The following is a 22,182-nucleotide window of genomic DNA, read 5'->3' as shown; positions in this document are numbered from 1 at the left end:
ACCCAGGTGTCCGGGATGGAGAGAACCCCAGATTCTGGGGGAGAGAGAACCCAGGTGTCCAGGATGGAGAGAACCCCAGATTCTGGGGGAGAGAGAACCCAGGTGTCCAGGAGGGAGAGAACCCCAGATTCTGGGGGAGAGAGAACCCAGGTGTCCGGGATGGAGAGAACCCCAGATTCTGGGGGAGAGACAACCCAGGTGTCCGGGAGGGAGAGAACCCCAGATTCTGGGGGAGAGAGAACCCAGGTGTCCGGGATGGAGAGAACCCCAGATTCTGGGGGAGAGAGAACCCAGGTGTCCAGGATGGAGAGAACCCCAGATTCTGCTGGAGTTGGAACCCAGGCATCGGGGATGGAGACACCCCCAGATTCTGGGGGAGAGAGAACCCAGGTGTCTGGGATGTAGACACACCCAGATTCTGGGGGAGAGAGAACCCAGGCATCCGGGAGGGAGAGAACCGCAGACTCTGGGGGAGTTGGAACCCAGGCATCCGGGCACGAGCGACAAACAGCCGTTGCCCCAACACGCTTCTCGCACGTCCGTGGCGGTGGGTGGACTCACACCGCGGCACCGACTGGCATGTACACACGCCCTGAGTCACACGCCCAGACGCGGTGACACACACGGCCAGTCACGGATCCACGGACACACCTGTCCCGGACTGGCCGGGGTGGGGGGGTTGCATGACCGAGCCACCCCGGCGAGGGAAGAACCAAAGGCGGGCGACGGGTGCAAGGAGGAAGAAAATGGGAAGTGAAGGCGAACGAATGAAAGAACGTGAGAACGACAGAACAGACGAGTGTGAGGGCAACAATGAAACGATGGAAGAAAAAGGGGAATGAAACAAACAATGAGAAAAAGGGAGAGAATGAAAGAAAAGACGGGGGAGAAGGAAACAATAAAAATATGTGTAAAGATGAAGGAAGGAGGGAACGAAGGAACAAACGAAAAGAGGAGCGTGGATGGGAGATCGAGAGGACTGGGAATGAAAAACGCAGGATCACGAAAGGAAAGAGGAGGGAGAACGAAAGAACGGGAAAAAGAAAGGAAAGACGTGTGAACAAAAGAACGAGAGAATGGAGGAACAAATGAAGATAGGAGTGTGAATGAAACGAATGAGAAGAGAAGGGGAAGGAGGAAGCAGAAAAGGAGGGAAGGAGAGAGCGGATGGGGACAGAGGGAAGGAAGAAGTGATGGAGGAAGTGGAGGAGGGAAGGAAGAAGCAGAGGGGGAAGGAGGGAAGGAAGAAGAAGAAGGAGGGAGGAGAGGGGTCCCTGAGTGGGAAGGGGGGAAGGAAGAAGCAGAAAAGGAAGAAGCGGAAGGGGAAGGGGAAAGGAGGGAGGAGAGGGGTCCCCGAGTGGGAAGGAGGGAAGGAAGAAGAAGAAGGAGGGAGGAGAGGGGTCCCCGAGTGGGAAGTTAGGACGGAAGAAGGAGGGAAGGAAGAAGCAGGGAAGGGGAAAGGAGGGAGGAGAGGGGTCCCTGAGTGGAAAGGAGGAAAGGAAGAAGCAGAGAAGGAAGAAGCGGAGGGGGAAGAGGGAAGGGGAAAGGAGGGAGGAGAGGGGTCCCCGAGTGGGAAGGGGGTAAGGAAGAAGCGGAGGGGGAAGGAGGGAAGGAAGAAGGGGAAGGAGGGAGGAGAGGGGTCCCCAAGTGGGAAGGGGGGAAGGAAGAAGCGGAGGGGGAAGGAGGGAAGGAAGAAGGGGAAGGAGGGAGGAGAGGGGTCCCCAAGTGGGAAGGGGGGAAGGAAGAAGCAGAGGGGGAAGAGGAAAGGAGGGAGGAGAGGGGTCCCCGAGTGGGAAGGGGGGAAGGAAGAAGCAGGGAAGGGGAAAGGAGGGAGGAGAGGGGTCCCCGAGCTGGACGGCTGCAGGGAGCCGGGGTTCCCCGCAGAGGGGGCCGGGGCCGGGGCCGGGGCCGGGGGCGGGGACCGAACTCGCGAACCCGGAGCGGCTCAGGGACCGGGCGAGCCGGCGGGGGAGGGACTGGCTCCGCCCCCCACCAGCTGCTCCCTCCCTATAAAGGGGCCTGGCGCGGCTCAGCCCGCCGGTAGCTTCACTTCCTGGTAGAGGCGGGGAGTCGCTGGGGTCGGCGGCACCGGCTGGGGAAGGCGGTGAGAGCGCCCTCCCCCCCCCCCCCCTTCACCCGGTGCCCTTACGGGGAGAGAACCCAGGTGTCCGGGGTGGGGAGTTGGTTAGCGAGAGAGGGGGGGGATCCGGGCAACAGAGAACCCAGGTATCTGTCCCAGGAGAGAACCCAGGCGTCCGGGGGAGAGAGAAAGGACCCCCCCTCCCCAGCAGCTGGGACAGAGGGAGGGAGTGGAGAACCCAGGCGTCCGGGAGCAAGAGCAGGAGAGAACCCACAGGAGCAGGGAGAGAGGACCCCGGCGTCCGGGGGAGAATCCAGGTGTCTGGGCACCTTAGAACCCAGGTGCCGGAAAAGGAGAGGGAACCCCGGCGTCCGGGAGAGAGGACCCCCCACACACACACACACGTTGTCTGGGGGTGGGATCGGAGTCCCCAGCCCTCACGCTGTCTCGCGAACCCTTCCAGGTGCTGGCATGGGGGAGGAAGAGGCGGAGAAGGGGCCGCTGCCGGCTGCCCGGGGGGACCCCCCGGGGCTGCCCGTGGGCCCCGTCTCCCTGAACGTGGGCGGCACCCTGTACAGCACCACGCTGGAGACCTTGACCCGCTTCCCCGACTCCATGCTGGGGGCCATGTTCCGGGGGCCCCGGCCGGCCCGCACCGACGGCCGGGGCCACTACTTCATCGACCGCGACGGCAAAGCCTTCCGGCACGTCCTCAACTTCTTGCGGCTGGGCCGGCTGGACCTGCCCGAGGGCTACGCGGAGCTGGCCCTGCTGCGGGCGGAGGCGGACTTCTACCAGATCCGGCCCCTGCTGGCCGAGCTGAGCCGGCTGGCGGCCGAGCGGCGGCGGCGGCGGGCCGGGGCCGTGCTCCACGCCGCCGTCGACGGCCGGGAGCGGCTGCTGCACTTCACCGTCCGGCGCGGGCCGCAGAACTACGGCCTGAGCACCTGCCGGCTCCGCGTCTTCACCGCCAACCTCTTCTGCACCGACGGGCCCTTCCTGGCGCTGCTGGGCCGCCGGCTGGGCGCCGCCGGGGACGCCCCCCAAGAGGAGGGGCCCGGGCCGCGCCGATCCGCGGAAGAGGGGGAAACCCGGAGCCCGCACCACCTGTGCCTGGAGTGGGCCCCGCGGCCCCCGGACCTGCCCGAGGCGGAGTACGCCAAGCAGAAGGTGCGCCCCCTCCGGACGGCGCCGCCGGAGGGGCGGGAGATTGGCACGGCGGCGGAGTTCCTGGAGGAGGTGCTGAAGGCGGCCCTGGACCAAGGCTTCCGGGTGGATTCGGTCTTCCCCGACCCGGAGGACATCCTCAACTCGCACTCGCTGCGCTTCGTCCGCCACTGACCACGGAGGAGGGGGCAGAAGAACCGGCTGGGGAACGAGATTGGGGGGGGGGGGCTGCTCTCACCTGACTACAGTGGTGGGCACTGGTAAGTGACCGGGATTGGAGATGTCAGCGGATGGTGGTTGGTGGCAGCAAGGGGATAGTGGTTGGTGGCAGCAAGGGGATGGAGGTAAATGGGAATAGTGGTTGGGGGGGCATTGGTCCCGCTGGTCTGTAATGCAGTATGCTGGTAACTGGGGGGGCAGGATTGGTGCATGGATGGTGTGGGGGCGCGATGGGATGGGGAAGGTTGCGGAGGATGGATGGATCCTGAAACGATGATGACTGGTGGGAGAAAGGGGATGGGGGGGCTCTAGATGAAACCATCTGCCATGGTGGTAGATGGCAGGGGGAGGCTGGCTGGGGATGGGCACTGTCTCTGGACGAGGTGGCGGGTGGGGTGCAGGTGGTGGAGGGTGGATTGGTGGCAGGAAGGGAGTGGGAGTGGATGGGATGGGGAGGAGGTGGATGGCTCTGGAGATAGGTGGTGGGGGCAGGAAGAACGGGAGTAGGTGAAAGCTGGGGGTGGACTTCTTGGTGGGTGCTGGTGTATGAAATAGGATCCTGAATGGTGGCAGGAAGAGGATCTCGGGGTTGGTGAGATGGGGAACAGGGAGGGCGACTGCAGGGGTAGAGGCAGATAGGCTAAGAGCGGGTGGAGGGGTCCATTAGTGGAGGTTGTTGGGGGGTGGAGGGGGGCAAGAAAATCACTTCTGGTGGTAGGAAGGAGATGAGGGTAGATGGGATTGGGGCGGCAGGGAGGGTGGGCCCTGAGATAGGGTGGACAGGGAGGTGGGAGCAGTGACTGAATCCCAGGCAGGGAGTGACTGGGTGGGGTGGGGGGAAGAAATAGTTTCTCCCCCATATCTTGGTGGGAGCAGTGGGATACTTGCAAGGCTATAGTGTGTTTCGGGGGAGGGGCATTGTGGAAAGAATCCCTGCAACTCCCTGAATGGCCACTGGGGGCATTGGATAACTCATAACCACGCCCCAAACCCAGGATTTGGGGGAGGGAGGGCTGGGCAAGGTGTGATTTTTTGGGGGTGCATGGCTTTTCTTCATTTACCTCAGCACTGGGGTCCCCCTGGATATTTCTGGGGAGGTCTCTGGATTTATTATAAGGGGGTGAGTATTGGGGGGGGGCTTCTGGTTATATAGAATCGATCATTGTATACTTTGGGGTGTTGGCAAAGGTCCCCTTTATTTGGGTAGGGTCTCCTGACTCTCATGGGCAAGCTGTGTAAATTGGGGAGAGGGACTGGCTGTTTCTCCAGGGAGTAAATGGGGCATGGGGGGTGGTCCCCGATGCCTAGGGAGTGGGGCTGAAACTCTGCCTCTTGCTTCAGACGGCCCTCGACACAAAGCTGGCTTTGTACCCTGTCATGCCTGCCTGGCCTGATATCATAATGCCCTGCTTTGTTATGGGGCTGGGGTGGGGAGTGGAGGCTAGTGGTTAGAGTGGGGTGGGGGGCTGGGAGCCAGGACTCCTGGGTTCTCTCCCCCGCTCTGGGATGGGCGGGGGGGGGGGGGGCGGGGCAGGACAGGACAGCTGTTTTACTTCTCACCAATTCCTCTCTCTCTTTCCCCCCACCCCCCCGTCCCCTCTTCCGGCTCCTTTCCAGAACCGATTCTCTGCCTCGCGATGGATCCTTCCTTCCTGCCAATGCCCTGGGTTTTGGGGAGCAGAGCCCAGCCGGGTCCTGACCCACTTCCCCCCCACAGCTGGGAAATGAAGACCCTGGGATCGGAATCAGCCACCCGACCGGGGGGTGGGGTCGCAAGGGACTTCCAGCTCCCCCGCCTGGAGCTCGAGCTGGTGCTTAATGGGGTGTGTGGGGAGGGAAGGATGGTGACTTTTTGGGGTGCCTGATTAATGCCTGTATCTGCACTTTAAGTCTGTTGCTATTGTACATTTCCCCCCCCCCCATGGCCCTACCTTCCCCCTACTGCACATAAAAGGGGAGGGGGTGATCCAGGACTCCTGGGTTCTCTGCGAGTGGGGCGGGGGTTCATGGGTTACAGCAGGGCAGGGCTGGGATCCAGGACTCCTGGGTTCTCTCTCTGGCTCTGTGAGGGAGGCGGGGGTTAGAGCATGGGGCAGGAAACCAGGCTCACACCTTTAGCTTTCCAGTGATCTCTGTTGGGTGGGGGAGGCTGCCACCCCCCCCCCCTAAATCCCCCATCTCCGGCAAGGACAAGTCACCTCTGTCGGGTGTGGGACTTCAGTAGGGCTGTCTCTTTAAGAGGGTGGGACTTTCCCAGGCAGGGGGTGGGGCTTCGGGGGCACCACCTACTGGCTGCCTGGGGAATTGCAAGTGGGCAGTTGGGCTGGGACCCTGTGTGTGGGGGGGGGGGTCTTGGACAAGCCCTCTGCCCCCCTGTATTTCCACGGCCCTGGCTCCCTCGTGCATTTGCAGACCCCGCTGAGGGGGTCGGTGCTCCCAGGGCCTCCGCACGTTTGCACAAGCGCCTTTGCACACGCGGCGGGGGGGGCGGTGGAGCGTCAGCTGCCGTGGGGGCCTGGCCCCTTTGCACACCTGTCTGTAACCGATGTTGGTGCGAAGCTGTGTGGAACAAATGAATGTCCTGAAGGTGTGGGTGTGGACTCTGGCTTTTTTTCGGGGGCGAGGGGGTCCGCCTTGCCCCCAGGGCTAGAAGGTTTTCTAGCAGCCACGTGCACATGGGGGAGTTGCCCCCCTTCTACACACTGATACCCTGTCACACTGAGCAACACACCTGCCGGGGGGGGGGGGGGAAGGGGGGAGACAATCTGTGGAAGGGGGTGGGGCTTGTAAGATATCACCCTGGGGGGCTATTTTATTCTTTTCTCCCTCCTTTCTCCCCCCCCCCCCATTTCAAGGAGGGCAGGAGCGTAATTCCTGGCTGGGGTGGGAGGCGGAGAAGCCCCGCCCCCTTCGAGGCCTTGCCCCGAAAGACTCTTGGCGGGTGCCCCTTTAAGAGCGGAATGTTGAGTCATTGGGTGGGGCTGTTGCCAAGGGCAACGTGTGGACCCTGGTGGGCCCCGAGAGTGTGGAGGGCAACCCACAGGCTCGCGTCCTTCCCCCCCCCTCCCTGTCCCGCCGGCTGCCCCTTTAAGAACAGCACTCGTGGCAGGCGGGGCGGAGCGTTTAGAACGTCCGGCGACGGGGCGTTCCAAAGGCCACGCCCCCCGCCCCAGCGTCGCCCCTTTAAGAGCCGCGCGCGGGGGCGGGGCGTTCGGAACGCTGGGGACAAACAACTGGATACAGAGCGTTCCAAAGGCCACGCCCTTTCCCCCCCCCCCGCGCCCCCGCCTGCTCCTGGCCCTAGAGAAACCTGACCCCCATCTCCCCCTGGGCCTGGCGCCCCACTCCCCTCGCCCCATGGCACCCGGCTGGGGAACCGGTGCCCCCCAGCGGGCCCTGGCAGCCCCCTGGGGCGCCCCCGTGGCTCTGTTCCCCCGGCCCCCCACGCTGGCTGCCCCCCTGCTGCTGGCCCTGGCCCTCCTGGCCCCCCCGGCCCGGGGCTGCGTTCAGTGCCGCCCGGGGCACAAGGACGTCCCGGCCCGTTTCGCCCGGCTCTGTGCCCGCTACCGCCAGGTTCACGGCCGCCCGGGCTGCCCCAGCCAGCCCTGGGGCCCGGAGTCCTTCAAGGGGTTCGCCCTGGGTAGGGTGCCGTCCTCTAGCCCCGGCTCTGGGCGGGAGGGGAGCCAGGACGCCTGGGTTCTTCTAATAACCTCCACAGGGTGAAGGGGAGCGTGGCCTGCCCTGCCTGACGCAAATCGGGTTGTTAACTCTGGTCCCTACTGACCACCGATGTTTCCTTGCCGCCCTGGACGCAAGATTTAACCCGCAGTACCAGACTGCCCCGTCCCCACTCCCCATCCACCGGCATCCCGGCGTGCCCCATAGATTAACTCCAGCAGACTCCCCCCCCCCACCCACCCCGTACCCCCTCCCGCAACCCTTCCTTTTCCTCCTGCAGACGAGCAAGCCCTGGACGCGGTGACTGAGAAAACACACCGAGTCTTACGTGTCATTGGTAATGCCCCCTGCCCCCCCCGTCCCCCCCCGCTCCCCCCCCGCGGGGGGCCTGGGGGGGCAGGATGGCATCCAACGGGCGCCGTCGCTGTCCCCACAGAGATCAGCCGGACTCTCTCGGACCTGCCCAAGTTCTGGGACTGGCTGCGGGAAGTGAAGCTCCTGGAAGCCAGCAAGGAGGGTACTGGGGGGCTGTGGGGAGGGGCTGGGCCGCTATTGGGGTGTCATCGCTGTCCCCCCCCCTCCACTCCGGGGTGTCGGCCCGGGCCCCGTTCCCTTATTGGGGTGCCCGCCCGTGTCCACCACAGCGGGTTTTGGGGTGCGTCCGTCGCTGAGAGTCGCCCCTGCCCCATGAGCTGGGGTGGGATGTGCGGTACAGGGGGGCAGGGCCCCCCCCCACAGTCCATGATGACCTCACTCTACCTCTCTCTCTCTCTCTCTCTTTCTCTGCCCCCCCTCCCACAGTTCTGTGCCCTCCAGCTTGCCGTAAGTACCGGCCCTCGGGAGGCGGGTGCTGGGAGGGGTGACCCCAAAACTAGTATGGGGGAATGGAGTCCCCCCAAATTATTCTGGGGGGCCCCACTGTATCAGGCACTGGGGGGCAGGGAGCGGAGGGCTCAGCGGGGGGGGCTCTCCCCTGGGCGGAGGGGCTGGCCCCAGGGCGGCGCTGGGGGGCGCTGTACAACGGGGGGGTCAGCAGAGCAGGCCCCACCCCGGAGGTGGCTGATCCCGGAGACAAGGAGGGCGGGCGGAGGAGACCCCCCCCCGGTCACCTGCGACCTCTGGCCTCTCCGTGTCCTTCCAGCTCTCAGCAAATGGCCCCCCCTCTGCAGCACCCCGGGGTGGGGGGCTGAGGGGTACCCCAACACCCCCCCAGCTGACCCTGGCCCCCTCTTCCTCTCCAGGGGGCTCGGCCTTGGCCATCAACTGCTCCAGCTGCAAGAAGGGGAAGGTGCCCTGCTGGGCCCCGAAGAAATGCTACTCCGGTGAGGGGCTCCCCCCTCCCGCCCCACGGCCTGAGCCCCCCTCCAGTGGGGGGGCCTGGCCTCCCCCTCTCTCCTCTGCCCCCTCCAGCGCTGGCTTGCTCCCCCCACCTACACGACGCCCCCTTGCCATCTGCTGGGGGAGAAGGGGTGCCGGGGTCCCTCCCAGTCACGACCCGCCCCCTCCCCCCCAGACTGCCCCTCTCTGCCCCGCCCCCCCCCATTCAGCCCCTCCATTTCCCCCCCCCCCAGGGCGCAGGGATCTCCAGGCCTCGGTGCTGTTGCTGAGCGTCCTGTCCGCCTCCAGCCTGCTTGTGGGGTTCATCACCTGCGCCCTACAGTGAGCTGGGGGCGGGGCCTGGGCTGGGGAGGGGGCGGGGTTATGGAAGGGGGCGGGGCCTGTGGATAGGGGAGGGGGAAAGGGCAGGGCCTGGGCTGGGGAAGGGGAGGGGGCGGGGCCTGGGCTGGGTTTTTTGTGGGGGAAGGCGGATGGGGCACAGTGGGGTCTGAGGGGGGAGAACATGGGGAGGGAGGGGTTGGAATGGGAATAGTGGGGGAGGGAGAAGGGGGATGGAAAGCCAGGGAGTGGGGGGACGCGGCACTGAGGGGCCCCTGCGGCTGGGGGGCGGAGGTCCGGGCGAGGTGTGTGGGGGAGGTGACCCACGGGGCTGATGTCTGGATTTTCTCTCCACAGATTCCGGTTCTACCCGGTGCCCGAGTGACCCCCCCCACCCCCCACCCCCAATAAATGGGCTTCCCCTCCGGGCCTTGTCCTGGCAGCAGCCGTCTCTGGGGGTGCACCCGAGGGTGTGGGGGCATGGTCTCGGGCATGAAAGGGTGTGGGAGCTGGGTGGCCCATGTGCAAGGGCATGGGGCAGGGTGGCAGGCGTGCGAGGCCCAAGGCACAGGGCAGGGTGGCAGGCGTGCGAGGACATGGCAGCAGGGTGGCAGGCGTGCAAGGCCCAGGGCAGGGTAGCAGGCGTGCAAGGCCCAGGGCATGGGGCAGGCGGCTGGGCGTGCAAGGCCCAGAGCATGGGGGCAGTGTGGCGGGTGGGCGAGGGGCCAGGGGGGCGTAGGGGGGGCAGGGGGACGGCTGTGCAAAGGTGGGGGGGCAGGGCAGCGGGCCGGCCAGCTTGTGCACTTGTGTGTCCCACCTGGCCCTTGTGCCATGCGTGCCTCGCACGGGGCTTGGCGTGTCAGAACGGCACCGCGTGTCGGGAGCGTGTCACACGTCCCCACCGGCCCATGTTATCCCTCCCCCACCCCGTGACTTTCTGTAACCCCCCCCACACACACACACACAGACCCCATGACACAAGGGTGAGGGGGCCCAGTGGGGCACATGCCCCCTCCCCCGTGTTCTAAGGTGTCCCATGCGTGATGTGCCCCACGTGACACCCAGGGGGCGGTGCCTACCTGGCCAGGTGTCAGGTGTCCCTGGGACTCAGCGGGACCCGCCCAGGTGTGTGTGGGGAGGGAGGGAGCGGCCGGGAGCTGGGGCGCCATTGGTGGCAGCAGTGGGATGGGGAGGAGCTGGCGGAGGGGGAGGGGGGAGGAATCTACTGGGGACTGAGCCCGAAGAGAGACGCAGAGGAGAGAGCGAGGGAGAGGGACCCCCCTCCCCTCCCCCATCCCAGGTGAGCCCCAGCTGGGGGGGCACAAAGACGCCCCCCCCACACACTTTTCCTTCCGCCTCCCTCCTGCGGGTCTTGTTCCTTCCCTCCCCCTCCCCCCTTCTGACTTCCTCCCTTTTCAATTCCCTTTCCCAGCCCCCGCGCCCGTCCCTCCTTCCCCCGGGCCGCTCGTCCCTCCACTCCTCCCTGGGCTCGTTTCCCCTTCCCTCCTTTCTCCTGCTCCGTCCTGCCTTTGTATTCCTTCTCCATTCCCTCCTTTCCCCCTTCCCGCTTTGCATTTCCCCCTTTTCTTTCTTTCTTTCTTTCTTTTTTCATCCACACTCCTTTCTTTTACACTCATTTCTTTTTCACTCATTGCTTTCTTTCCTTCCTTCTTTTGTTCACACCCATTGCTTTCTTTATTTCACTCATTGCTTTCTTCCACACTCATTTCTTTCTTTCCTTCCTTCTTTCTTTCTTCTCTCACTCATTAATCCTTTTTCTTTCTTTCTTTCATCCACACTTCCTTCTTTCTTCCTTTCTTTCTTTCATCCACACTTCCTTTCTTTCTTTCATCCACACTTCCTTCTTTCCTCCTTTCTTCCTTTCATCCACACTTCCTTCTTTCCTTCTTTCATCCACACTTCCTTCTTTCCTTCTTTCCTTCTTTCATCCACACTTCCTTCTTTCACACTCATTTCTTTTTCACTCATTGCTTTCTTTCCTTCCTTCTTTCTTTTGTTCACACCCATTGCTTTCTTTATTTCACTCATTGCTTTCTTCCACACTCATTTCTTTCTTTCCTTCCTTCTTTCTTTCTTCTCTCACTCATAAATCCTTTTTCTTTCTTTCTTTCTTCCACACTTCCTTCTTTCTTCCTTCCTTTCTTTCATCCACACTTCCTTCTTTCCTTCTTTCTTCCTTTCTTTCTTTCATCCACACTTCCTTCTTTCCTTCTTTCTTCCTTTCTTTCTTTCATCCACACTTCCTTCTTTCCTTCTTTCTTCCTTTCTTTCTTTCATCCACACTTCCTTCTTTCCTTCTTTCATCCACACTTCCTTCTTTCCTTCTTTCTTCCTTTCTTTCTTTCATCCACACTTCCTTCTTTCCTTCTTTCATCCACACTTCCTTCTTTCACACTCATTTCTTTTTCACTCATTGCTTTCTTTCCTTCCTTCTTTCTTTCTTCTCTCACTCATTAATCCTTTTTCTTTCTTTCTTTCTTTCTTTCTTTCTTACTCCCTCACTCCCTCTACACCTCTGTCTCCTCATTTCCCCATTCCTTCTCTCTTAAGCCCGTTCCTTTACTCCTCCCTTCCTTCATTCGCCCCGTTCTCTGTTCCCTTCCTTCCTTGGGTCTGTCACTTTTTCTTTCGCCTTCCTCTTTTCCCTCCCCACCCTCCCCTCTAGCCCTCCTGGCAGTGACCCCCAGCCCAGCAAGCCCCATGATTTACCCCTGGGGTCCCAGAAACCAGTATGACACCCCCAAAGGGGACGGGCCCCTGCCCCATTCCCCGCCCCCCTGAGCCAGCCAGTCCCTGCCTGGGGCCGGGTGGGAGCTGGTGCCCCCTAGAGGGGACAGGCCCCTGCCCCATTCCCCGCCCCCCTCAGCCAGCCAGTCCTGCCCTGGGGCTGGGGAGGAGCCGGCGCCCCCTATAGGGCCTGACGGGGGCAGAGCCCCAATGGGACGGGTCCCTATGTCTGGCATCCGCTTGTGTCAATATTTGTCCTAGAGTCTGAACTCCGCCCTGGGTTGTCATCAGTCTGGCGAAGGAGAGGGAAGGAATCGGCCCATGAAGCCAGGAAAGGGTTAATAGCCCCCCAAATGGGGGGTAGGGAATGAGGGGATCCCCCCCGAACCTTCCCCCCAACTCATCCCCTGGCCCTCTCCACATCTTCCCCCCCACCTCACCTGCTCCCCAAACCTTTCCCCAAACTCACCCCAATTCTCCTGAACCTTTGCCCCCCAACTCACCCCCCCCCCAAAATCTTCACCCTGGAAATTCAGACCCAACTCGCAGCCCCACCCCGTTGGCTTTAGGGAGGCGTCCTGGGGCCCGGTCGCGGGCCGCTTTGTGTCGAAGCGTTTCAACCCTTGGGGTGACTGTCAGTGGCGTTGTGACACCCCACCGCCCCGCCCAGGGAGTGGGGTGCTGGGGGGCAGGGAGCGGATGGGTTCAGAGCGGGTTTCCACATGTCCTGAGCGGCTTCTCTCCCCACAGCCAGGGAGAGAACCCAGGCGTCCTGGCTCCCAACCCCCCTGCTCTAACCCACCAGGCCCCACTCCCCTCCCAGAGCCAGGGAGAGAACCCAGGAGTCCTGGCACCCAGAACACCCTGCTCTAATCCGCTACACCCCCCAGGCTGAGGGGTGTGTGTGTGTGTGGTCTGGATGCGGGCGCTGTATGTTTCCCCCTGGGGCTAGGGCAGAGCAGTCAGGCGGGTTGGCGCAGTGGCAGGGAGTCCCGCAGGCCCCAGGGGGTGAGTGGGAGGGGGCAAGACAAGACCAAACAATGAGGCTGCCCTGAGAGAGGGAGGAAAACAGCTCCCAGGTGCTGACATAGCATAACTCGCAGAGAGACACACGGTCGCCTGAGGGGCGTGGCTGGGAGCTTCTCTGTGCCTCAGTTTCTCTATCATAGAAAGGGGGTTCCTTTCTCTGTGTCGATTGTAACAGGGCAGGGACTGTCCCATACTGTGTGTCTCTTGATTGACCGGCGCGACGGGGCCCCGATCTCCATTCTCCGTCTCGGTGGGGACGCCCCGGGCGTCTCCGTCTCACCCGGCCGTGCCCCCAGCAGGTGCCCGATGGCCCTGGACGACGGCCCCGACTGGCTCCTGGCGCTGCTCACCGAAATCCAGCTGGAGCAATTTTACCACAAGATCCGCGACGAGTTACACGTCACCCGCCTGGCCCACTTCGACTACGTCAAACCCTCCGACCTCGACCACATTGGCATGGGGCGCCCTGGTAGGTGTGGGGGGGGCCCAGGGCTGGGCTGGCAGGGGGCTGCGGGTCGGGAGTGAGGGGCACCGGCAGGGCTGGAGGGGGGCAGGGCTGGGCTAGGAGGGGCTGCGGGTCGGGAGTGAGGGGCACCGGCCGGGCTCCCCCTTTCTAACCGCCAGCCCCCCAATTCAGGTCAGCGGCGGCTGGAAGACGCCATCAAGCGCAGGAAGCAGCAGGGGCTGCGCCCCAAGTCCTGGGTTTACAAGGTTTGGCTTCACCCCTCCCCCATCCTCACAGGAACCCTGGTGTCCGGGGGGCGGAAAAACAGAGCCCCCCCCCCTCGAGCCAGCCTGGTGTGCGTCGGCAGGCGGGGTGCGGGCTCTGGGAGCCAGGACTCCTGGGTTCTCTCCCTGGCTCTGCGGGGGGAGTGGGGGCTGGTGGGTTAGAGCAGGGCAGATGGGAGCCAGGACTTCTGGGTTCTCTCCCCGGCTCTGGGAGGGGAGTGGGGGCTGGTGGGTTAGAGCAGGGGGGGCTGGGAGCCAGGACTCCTGGGTTCTCTCCGCGGCTCTGGGAGGGGAGTGGGGGCTGGTTGGTTAGAGCAGGGGGGGCTGGGAGCCAGGACTCCTGGGTTCTGTCCCTGGCTCTGGGAGGGGAGTGGGGGCTGGTGGGTTAGAGCAGGGCAGATGGGAGCCAGGACTCCTGGGTTCTCTCCCTGGCTCTGCGGGGGGAGTGGGGGCTGGTGGGTTAGAGCAGGGTGGGGCTGGGAGCCAGGACTCCTGGGTTCTCTCCGCGGCTCTGGGAGAGGAGTGGGGGCTGGTGGGTTAGAGCAGGGGGGGCTGGGAGCCAGGACTCCTGGGTTCGCTGGCCATTAAGTGGTGTGCATGTCTTTCTCTTGCTCAGATGATCGGTGGCCCGAGGACCCAGGAGCCGGGGGAGGGGCCCTCCCGCCCCCCCGCTCCCCGCCTGGACTCGGACACCTCCCTGAAATGTCTGATCAGCGAGTGGGACCTGCGTCTGGGGGAGAGGCTGGGGGACGGCTGCTTCGGGGTGGTGCACCGGGGGGAGTGGACCCCGCCCGGCGGGGGCACTGTGAGTTGCCGGAGGGGGGTGTCTGGGGCCTTGTGCGGGGTGGAGGGACACGGGGGGGGGTGTCCGGTGTCCCCCAGGAACAGCCAGGGGACCCCATTTGGGCCGCAGGGCGGGGGGAAAGATCCAGAGACGAGAGCCGAAAATCGCAAGATCGGCGCCAGCCATCACGGGATGGCCGGCCCGTTTGACCCCCGGGATCCCAATACCGCCCCCTGCCCCGCCGATGAGCCCCCTTTCCCGTGCAGCTGTGGGGCGGGATGGTCCCCGGGGCGAGGCCTGGCTGGGGCCCCGCTCTGTGAGCCAGGGCCCCAGAGCTTCTCCCGGCCCCTGAACTGACCCCCGGTGAGCTCCCGGGGCCCAAGGACGAGGTGGTGGGGGTCGGGGGGTGCCAGTTCGATTCCCCCCCCCAGTGGCAGAGATGGCAGGCAAGGCAGAGAGGGGAATTGGAAAGGGGGGGACGGATGGAAGGGAGGACGCAGGGGTGGGGGGAGTCTTGGGGGATGAAGGGGTGGGGGAGGGAAGACAGTGGGGTGGGGGAGGCCGTGGGGAGGGAGTGGGGTGTGCGGGGAGGGGGTGTGGGGCTGGTCCCACCTGTTTCCCCCTCTCCCTTCTCTTCTGGCTGCTGCTTCCCTTTCTCCTCCCCCCTCCATTCCTCCCTTTGTCCACCCCTCCAGCCCCCCCCGATCCCCCCAGGAACTGACCCCCACCCTGCCCCCCCAGCTCTCCGTGGCTGTGAAATCCCTCCGCTCCGACGTCAGCACCGACCCCCTGGCGCTGGTCGACTTCCTCCGCGAGGTGAACGCCATGAGCGGCCTGGAGCACCCCCATCTCCTGCGGCTCCACGGGGTGGTCCTCAGCCAGCCCCTCAAGATGGTGAGCGGGGCCCGGACGCCGGGGTTCCCTCGCCAGTGCTGGGGGGAGAATGGGGGCTGGTGGTTAGAGCCAGGGGGGCTGGGAGCCAGGACTCCTGGGTTCTCTCTCCAGCTCTGGGAGGGGAGCGGGGGCTAGTGGTTAGAGCAGTGGGGCTGGGAGCCAGGACTCCTGGGTTCTCCCCCTGGCTCTGGGAGGGGAGTGGGGGCTAGTGGTTAGAGCAGTGGGGCTGGGAGCCAGGACTCCTGGGTTCTCCCCCTGGCTCTGGGAGGGGAGTGGGGGCTAGTGGTTAGAGCAGGGTGGGGCTGGGAGCCAGGACTCCTGGGTTCTCTCCCCGGCTCTGGGAGAGGAGAGGGGGCTGGTGGTTAGAGCAGGGGGGGCTGGGAGCCAGGACTCCTGGGTTCTCTCTCCAGCTCTGGGAGGGGAGCGGGGGCTAGTGGTTAGAGCAGGGTGGGGCTGGGAGCCCGGACGCCTGGGTTCTCCCCCGGCTCATCACCGCTCCGCTCTGGGCAGGTCATGGAGCTGGCCCCGCTGGGCTCCCTGTACGACCACCTGCGCCCGCCCTACCCCCTGCACCGGCTCTGGCTCTATGCCCTGCAGGTGGCCCAGGGCCTGGCTTACCTGGAGTCCAAACTCTTCATCCACCGGGACGTGGCCGCCCGCAACGTCCTGCTGGCCTCCGAGGAGCAGGCCAAGATCGGCGACTTCGGCCTCATGCGGGCGCTCTCCCGCCGGGGCGACCGGTACATCATGTCCGCCCACCGCAGAGTCCCCTTCGCCTGGTGAGAGGCCTCCCCTGCTCCCCAGGGCGGCGCTAGGGGGCGCGGGGGGGCAGGGGGCGGGGGGCTCGGCAGGGGGCGCTCTCCCCTGGCAGGCGGGGCTGGCCCCAGGGCGGCGTAGGGGGGGCCGGGGGCGGGGCGGGGGGCTCGGCAGGGGGCGCTCTCCCCCGGCAGGCGGGGCTGGTTCTAGGGGGCGCGGGGGGGCAGGGGGTGGGGCGGGGGGCTCGGCAGGGGGCGCTCTCCCCCGGCAGGCGGGGCTGGCTCCAGGGCTCCTCTAGGGGGCAGGGAGCGGGGCGGGGGGCTCAGCAGGGGGCGCTCTCCCCCGGCAGGCGGGGCTGGCCCCAGGGCAGCTCTAGGGGGCGCGGGGGGGCAGGGGGCGGGGGGCTCAGCAGGGGGCGCTCTCCCCTGGGAGGCGGGGCTGGCCCCAGGGCGGCGTAGGGGGGGCCGGGGGCGGGGCGGGGGGCTCGGCAGGGGGCGCTCTCCCCTGGCAGGCGGGGCTGGCCCCAGGGCGGCGTAGGGGGGGCCGTGGGCGGGGCGGGGGGCTCGGCAGGGGGCGCTCTCCCCTGGCAGGCGGGGCTGGCCCCAGGGCGGCTCTAGGGGGCGCTGTGGGGTGGGGGGCAGGAGGCGGGGCGGGGGGTGCTGGGGGGCAGGTTTCTCTCTCTCGCTCGCTTTCCCTGAGGTGTCTTCTCCTGCCCCCCAGGTGCGCCCCCGAGAGCTTGCGCTCTGGCACCTTCTCCCACGCGTCCGACGTGTGGATGTTCGGGGTCACCCTCTGGGAGATGTTTTCCTACTGCGAGGAGCCCTGGATGGGGCTCTCGGGGCGACAGGTGAGCCTGGGGGGGCCGGGCTTGGAGGAGAACCCAGGAGTCCTGGCCCCCAGCCCCCCCTGCTCTGACCCACCGGCCCTCACTCCCCTCCCAGAACCGGGGCGAGAACCCAGGAGTCCTGGCTCCCCGTCCCCCTGCTCTAACCCACCAGCCCCCACTCCCCTCCCAGAGCCAGGGAGAGAACCCAGGAGTCCTGGCTCCCAGCCCCCCCTGCTCTAACCCACCAGCCCCCACTCCCCTCCCAGAGCCAGGGAGAGAACCCAGGAGCCCTGGCTCCCAGCCCCCCTGCTCTGACCCACCAGCTCCCACTCCCCTCCCCGAGCCGGGGAGAGAACCCAGGAGTCCTGGCTCCCAGCCCCCCTGCTCTGACCCACCAGCTCCCACTCCCCTCCCAGAGCCGGGGAGAGAACCCAGGAGTCCTGGCCCCCCCCTGTTCCAACCCATCCACCTTTGCTCGGTGAAGGACTCGGGCTCCATCCAGTGGTGGGGGTGGGTAATGCAGCCCGGGCCGGGGGGGGGAAGGGGGCGCTGAGGTGCTGGAAATTTACACTGTCCTTGCCCCCCGCCGCCCCCCAGATCATGCTGAAGGTGGAGCGCGAGGGGGGGCGGCTGGAGCGCCCCGAAGATTGCCCCCGGGGGCTGTACGGCCTGCAGCTGAAGTGCTGGGCCCACAACCCCAACGAGAGACCCCACTTCAGGGACATCATCGCCCTCCTGCATGAGGTGAGAGACCCCCGGGGGGGGCCCGCCCCACAGCCAGCCCCCCTGCCCTGCCCCCCACGCTGCTCCCTGCTGCAGTCCCCTGCCCCACAACGAGTCCTCCCTGCCCTGCCCCCCACGGCGCCCCCTGCTGGGGTCCCCCCTCACAGACAGCCCCCCTGCCTTGCCCCCCATGGTGACCCCTGCTGAGGTCTCCTGCCCCACAGCCCACCAGTGCTCCTGCCCCCCACAGTGCCCCCTGCTGGGATCCCCTGCCCCACAGCCAGCCCCCTACTCTGCTCCCCACGGTGCCCCCTGCTGCGGTCCCCTGCCCCACAGCCAGCGGTCCTGCTGGGATCCCCCACCCCACAGCCATCCCCCCCTGCCCTGCCCCCCATGGTGCCCCCTGCTGGGATCCCCCAATTCACAGCCAGCCCCCCTGCCTTGCCCCCCATGGTGACCCCTTCTGCGGTCCCCTGCCCCACAGCCAGCCCCCCTGCCCTGCCCCTCACGGTGCCCCCTTCTGGGATCCCCCACCCCACAGCCAGCCCCCCTGCCCTGCCCCTCACGGCGCCCCCTTCTGGGATCCCCCACCCCACAGCCAGGCCCCCTGCCTTGCCCCCCATGGTGACCCCTTCTGCGGTCCCCTGCCCCACAGCCAGCCCCCCTGCCCTGCCCCTCACGGTGCCCCCTTCTGGGATCCCCCACCCCACAGCCAGCCCCCCTGCCCTGCCCCCCACGGCACCCCCTGCTGGGATCCCCCACCCCACAGCCAGCCCCCCTGCCCTGCCCCCCACGGCGCCCCCTGCTGGTGTCGTCCTCCCTCCCCGCCCAGCCCGATGAGTGGGATTAACCCTTTCCCTTCTGTTCTCAGCTCCGTCCCCGGGAGGTGAGAGCCGCTCACGACTTGAATGAACCGGGGTGGCTGAGACTAGAAACCAACGATCTCATAACGGTGATAGAGGGCAGGTGAGCCCGGACGCCTGGGTTCTTTCCCCGGCTCTGGGAGGGGAGTGGGGGGTGGTGGTTACAGCAGGAGGGGCTGCGAGCCAGGACACCGGGGTTCTCTCCCCGGCTCTGGGAGGGGAGTGGGGACAGGGGGTCGAGAGCGGGGGGCGGGGCTGGGAGCCAGGACTCCTGGGTTCTCTTCCCAGCTCCGGGAGGGGAATGGGGACAGGGGGTCGAGAGCGGGGGGGCGGGGCTGGGAGCCAGGACTCCTGGGTTCTCTTCCCGGGAGGGGAATGGGGGCTGGGGGGTGAGAGCGGGGCGGGGGCTGGGAGCCAGGACTCCTGGGTTCACACCAGTTCCTGCCCCCCACCCCATGCAGCCCCGAGTCCTCGACCTGGAGGGGCCAGAACAGGCGGACGCTGCAGGTCGGGATCTTCCCGGCCTCGGTGGTGAGCCCGGAGGAATCGCCCCCCTCTGGGGTGCCCCGGATCAGCCTCCCCGTCCGCAACAGCTTCCAGCACGTGGGGCACGGAGACCTGGAGCCCAGCCGCAGCTGGGGGGCCCCTGACCGCATCGAGGAGTGAGTGTGGGGCAGGGGGAGTGGCTGAGGGTAGAGGGCGTGTCACTTGGAGGGAGGGGGCATGGCTGGGGGAGGGGTGTGTGTGCTTTGGGGGCGTGGCTGAGGGAAGGGGGCGTGGCTGTGTGGTAGGGGGCGTGGCTGAAGGCAGGGGCGTGGCCGAGAGAAGGGGAGGGTCTCTGGAGGAGGGGAGGGGGCGTGGCTGCAGGGGAGGGGGCGTGTCTCTCAGGGAGGGCTGGGGGTGTCGGATGGGAAGGGGCGTGGCTATGGAAGGAAGGGCGTGTCTCTGAGGGAGGGGCGTGGCTGTTGTGGAGGGGTGTGGCCACGCAGGTGGGGAAGGGAGGGGCGTGGCTGTGTGTGATGGGGAAGGGATGCAGCTGGCTCTAAAGGGGGGGGCTGTATCAAGGGGATGGGCCTCTCCCTTGCACCCCACCCCCGCTCTTCCATCTCCCCCCAGGGGTTTCCGTGACACCCTCTAAGTGTGGGGTGGGTTGTCAACTGGGGCAGGGACCCCCCAAGTTCTCCCCCCCCTCCAGGCGGGACCTGGGAATTAGCCTCCGAGGGCCCATATCATTCACCCTCCCTCCCCCCGCCCGCGTGTCCCCCTCCCAGGCTGAAGGGGAAGCCCCGAGACCCTAAAGATCCCGGCGGGATCAAGCCGGGGGCCCAGCAGCTGATCCGGCTGACGCGTGAGTATCTGGCCCCCCCGGCGGGGGCGCTGGGGGGGGGCAGGGTGGGCACGGCCCTGCCCCTGCCACATGGGCTGGAAAGGAATGGGGAGAGAACCCAGGAGTCCTGGTTCCCAGCCCCTCCCCCGATCCAACCCACCAGCCCCCACTCCCCTCCCGGAGCCGGGGAGAGAACCCAGGAGTCCTGGTTCCCAGCCCCTCCCTCAATCTAACCCACCAGACCCCACTCCCCTCCCAGAGCCAGGGACAGAACCCAGGAGTCCTGGCCGCCAGCCCCTCCCCCGATCTAACCCACCAGCCCCCACTCCCCTTCCAAAGCTGGGGAGAGAACCCAGGAGTCCAGCTCTGACTCAGTTTCCCTTTTTTCCTTCCTAGGTCTCTCTAAGAGTCTGGACTCAGTGTCAGATTTAAGCGTCCTTCAGATGAAACCCAGGCGTCCGGGTAAAGATCTCGCCTTCCTGCCTCATCACCTCGGCAACCCACCGTCCCGCCCACCGTGGGAAATGGGGCTCCGGCCCCTAGAGACGCCCCCGAAGTCACGGCCTGCCCCTCGGCCCAACCAACCCCGCAGGACAGATGCTCCCCTCCAGCAACCTAGGGACAGGAGGGAGGCAGGGGGGGCCAAGGCCCCTGGGGGGGCCCACAGGGCCGCAGTGGGGGTCATGGGGCCCCCATGTGGCGGGCAGAAGGGCAACAGTGACATGGAGCGGAAAATCAAAGAGGTGAGTGACTGAGGAAACAACCCAGGCGTCCTTGCTCCCAGCCCCCCCCGCTCTAACCACCAGACCCCGCTCCCCTCCCGGAGCCAGGGAGAGAACCCAGGAGTCCTGGCTCCCAGCCCCCCCTGCTCTAAGCACCGGACCCCACTCCCCTCCCAGAGCCAGGGAGAGAACCCAGGAGTCCTGGCTCCCAGCCCCCCCTGCTCTAAGCACCGGACCCCACTCCCCTCCCAGAGCCAGGGAGAGAACCCAGGAGTCCTGGCTCCCAGCCCCCCCTGCTCTAAGCACCGGACCCCACTCCCCTCCCAGAGCCAGGGAGAGAACCCAGGAGTCCTGGCTCCCAGCCCCCCCCTGCTCTAACCACCGGCCCCCACTCCCCTCCCAGAGCCGGGGAGAGAACCCAGGAGTCCTGACACAGCGTCCCTCTCCCAGGCAGTGTGGGGGGCTGGGGGGCGGAGGCTGGGGGCCGGTGCCCCACCCCAGCAGGGTCTCGGCCTCTCGTCTGCAGGTGGAGGAGAAGGTCCACGGGGTGACGGTGGACGAGTGTCGCGAGGCGCTGAGGCTGCACGGCTGGGACACCCAGAGAGCCGTCGAGGAGCTGAAGGTGGGAGACCACCCCCCCCCACCGCCCTGAGGGGAGCCGGCGCCCCCTAGAGGAGACAGGCCCCTGCTCCATTCCCCGCCCCCCTGAGCCAGCCAGGCCCCGCCCGGGAGCCGGCGCCCCCTAGTGGGGACAGGCCCCTGACACGCCCGTTTCCCCGGCAGGTTGACCAGCTGTTCCACATCAGCCCGCACTCCCGGGACGAATGCCGGCGCATCCTGGAGAAGCATCGCTGGAACCTGGCCATGGCCTCACGCTACATCCTGAGCCGTGGCCTCCGGGCCTGAAGGGGGCGTCCCCCACCCCAGCGGGGCCCAGGGACAGCCTCGGCTTCCCGCCTCCGCCTGGCCTGGGCCTTCCGGCCTCCCAGAGCCGTGGAGAGAACCCAGGAGTCCTGGCTCCCAGCCCCCCCGCTCTAACCCACCAGCCCCCACTTCCCTCCCAGAGCTGGGGAGAGAACCCAGGAGTCCTGGCTCCCAGCCCCCCTTCGTCTAACCCACCAGCCCCCGCTCCCCTCCCAGAGCTGGGGAGAGAACCCAGGAGTCCTGGCTCCCAGCCCCCCTTCGTCTAACCCACCAGCCCCCACTCCCCTCCCAGAGCCAGGGAGAAAACCCAGGAGTCCTGGCTCCCAGCCCCCCCGCTCTAACCCACCAGCCCCCACTTCCCTCCCAGAGCTGGGGAGAGAACCCAGGAGTCCTGGCTTCCAGCCCCAGCCCCACCCCCACCCCCTTCTCTGACCCACCAGCCCTCACTCCCCTCCCAGAGCCAGGGAGAGAACCCAGGAGTCCTGGCTCCCAGCCCCCCTTAGTCTAACCCACCAGCCCCCACTCCCCTCCCAGAGCTGGGGAGAGAACCCAGGCATCCTGCGGCTGGTTGTGAGTTGCTTGTGTGGCTGTAGCCTGCCGGGGTTGCGTGCGCGTTTCGGGAGGGGCGCGAGGGTATGGGTGTTGTGTGCATGGAAGTCGGTGACGCTGCGTGTCGTCTGTTTTTGCATGTTCCCCCCCCTGTGAGGGTGTGGAGCTTGCCCCGTTGTGTGAGTGTTTTGGGGGAGACACACGATTGTGAGTCTGGGATGCGCGTGCGCACACAGCCGCGGCCAGGCTTGTGCGTCCCTCGCGCGTGACGGTGTGTCCGCCCCCTTCCCGGGGTTCGTGATTTTTCACGAGACTTGTGCGTGATGAATGGGGGTGTGCAAAGCTGGCCGCGTGCCAGGTGGTGTGCGCCTTGCACATGAAGGGGTGGGCCTGCGAGCCAGGCCCTGTGTGTTCCTACTGTACAGTTGTTAGGGGTGTTGTGTATATATTGTGCACTGCAATAAAGGTGACCTCGAGTCCAGCGTCCCAGGTAGCGTGATTGGGCCCC

The 22,182-nt window shown here is 66.0% G+C and overlaps 3 protein-coding genes across 5 annotated transcripts; all 3 read left to right on the top strand.

The window, feature by feature from the left end:
- The first annotated feature begins 2,039 nt into the window (after positions 1–2,039).
- Positions 2,040–6,056, top strand: KCTD11 (potassium channel tetramerization domain containing 11). Its single transcript, XM_048833930.2, has 3 exons — positions 2,040–2,104; positions 2,544–3,507; positions 5,084–6,056. The coding sequence occupies exon 2, from the start codon at positions 2,552–2,554 to the stop codon at positions 3,419–3,421; it is 870 nt and encodes a 289-aa protein (XP_048689887.2). The 5' UTR covers positions 2,040–2,104; positions 2,544–2,551; the 3' UTR covers positions 3,422–3,507; positions 5,084–6,056.
- A 512-nt stretch (positions 6,057–6,568) lies between these two features.
- On the top strand, positions 6,569–9,459 carry TMEM95 (transmembrane protein 95). Its single transcript, XM_048833951.2, has 7 exons — positions 6,569–7,106; positions 7,425–7,481; positions 7,581–7,661; positions 7,946–7,966; positions 8,386–8,466; positions 8,716–8,803; positions 9,158–9,459. Exons 1-7 carry the CDS (start codon positions 6,824–6,826, stop codon positions 9,183–9,185), a joined length of 639 nt encoding a protein of 212 aa, XP_048689908.2. The 5' UTR covers positions 6,569–6,823; the 3' UTR covers positions 9,186–9,459.
- Positions 9,460–9,586: 127 nt separating this feature from the next.
- Positions 9,587–22,150, top strand: TNK1 (tyrosine kinase non receptor 1). 3 transcript variants are annotated; one of them, XM_075123883.1, is made up of 14 exons: positions 9,587–10,100; positions 12,877–13,046; positions 13,215–13,288; positions 13,923–14,111; positions 14,832–14,984; positions 15,495–15,763; positions 16,461–16,587; positions 17,164–17,310; positions 18,161–18,255; positions 18,614–18,814; positions 19,424–19,500; positions 19,876–20,222; positions 20,728–20,823; positions 20,985–22,150. In XM_075123883.1, exons 2-14 carry the CDS (start codon positions 12,884–12,886, stop codon positions 21,105–21,107), a joined length of 2,061 nt encoding a protein of 686 aa, XP_074979984.1. In that variant the 5' UTR covers positions 9,587–10,100; positions 12,877–12,883; the 3' UTR covers positions 21,108–22,150. The 3 variants fall into 3 exon arrangements, with proteins under 3 accessions (XP_074979984.1, XP_074979983.1, XP_074979985.1); XM_075123882.1 differs by having other exon boundaries at positions 12,874–13,046; XM_075123884.1 differs by lacking the exon at positions 9,587–10,100 and having other exon boundaries at positions 11,161–13,046; positions 19,876–19,941; positions 20,985–21,072.
- The last annotated feature ends 32 nt before the right edge of the window (positions 22,151–22,182 follow it).

The sequence above is a fragment of the Caretta caretta genome, chromosome 28 (assembly GCF_965140235.1).
Source record: "Caretta caretta isolate rCarCar2 chromosome 28, rCarCar1.hap1, whole genome shotgun sequence".
Taxonomy (NCBI): domain Eukaryota; kingdom Metazoa; phylum Chordata; order Testudines; family Cheloniidae; genus Caretta; species Caretta caretta.
The sequence above is the reverse complement of the archived record's forward strand: the minus strand, read 5'-3'. Positions and strand labels throughout refer to the sequence as shown.

What these genes read in the sequence shown, in the direction of transcription:
- KCTD11 (XM_048833930.2), top strand. Translation starts at nt 2,552, where the DNA reads ATGGGGGAGGAAGAGGCGGAGAAGGGGCCGCTGCCGGCTGCCCGGGGG.
- TMEM95 (XM_048833951.2), top strand. Translation starts at nt 6,824, where the DNA reads ATGGCACCCGGCTGGGGAACCGGTGCCCCCCAGCGGGCCCTGGCAGCC. An exon ending in CCGAGTCTTACGTGTCATTG is followed by an intron (nt 7,482 to 7,580) that starts GTAATGCCCCCT and finishes CTGTCCCCACAG; the next exon opens with AGATCAGCCGGACTCTCTCG. An exon ending in TTCATCACCTGCGCCCTACA is followed by an intron (nt 8,804 to 9,157) that starts GTGAGCTGGGGG and finishes TTCTCTCCACAG; the next exon opens with ATTCCGGTTCTACCCGGTGC.
- TNK1 (XM_075123883.1), top strand. Translation starts at nt 12,884, where the DNA reads ATGGCCCTGGACGACGGCCCCGACTGGCTCCTGGCGCTGCTCACCGAA. An exon ending in ATAACGGTGATAGAGGGCAG is followed by an intron (nt 18,256 to 18,613) that starts GTGAGCCCGGAC and finishes CACCCCATGCAG; the next exon opens with CCCCGAGTCCTCGACCTGGA. An exon ending in GCAGCTGATCCGGCTGACGC is followed by an intron (nt 19,501 to 19,875) that starts GTGAGTATCTGG and finishes TTTCCTTCCTAG; the next exon opens with GTCTCTCTAAGAGTCTGGAC.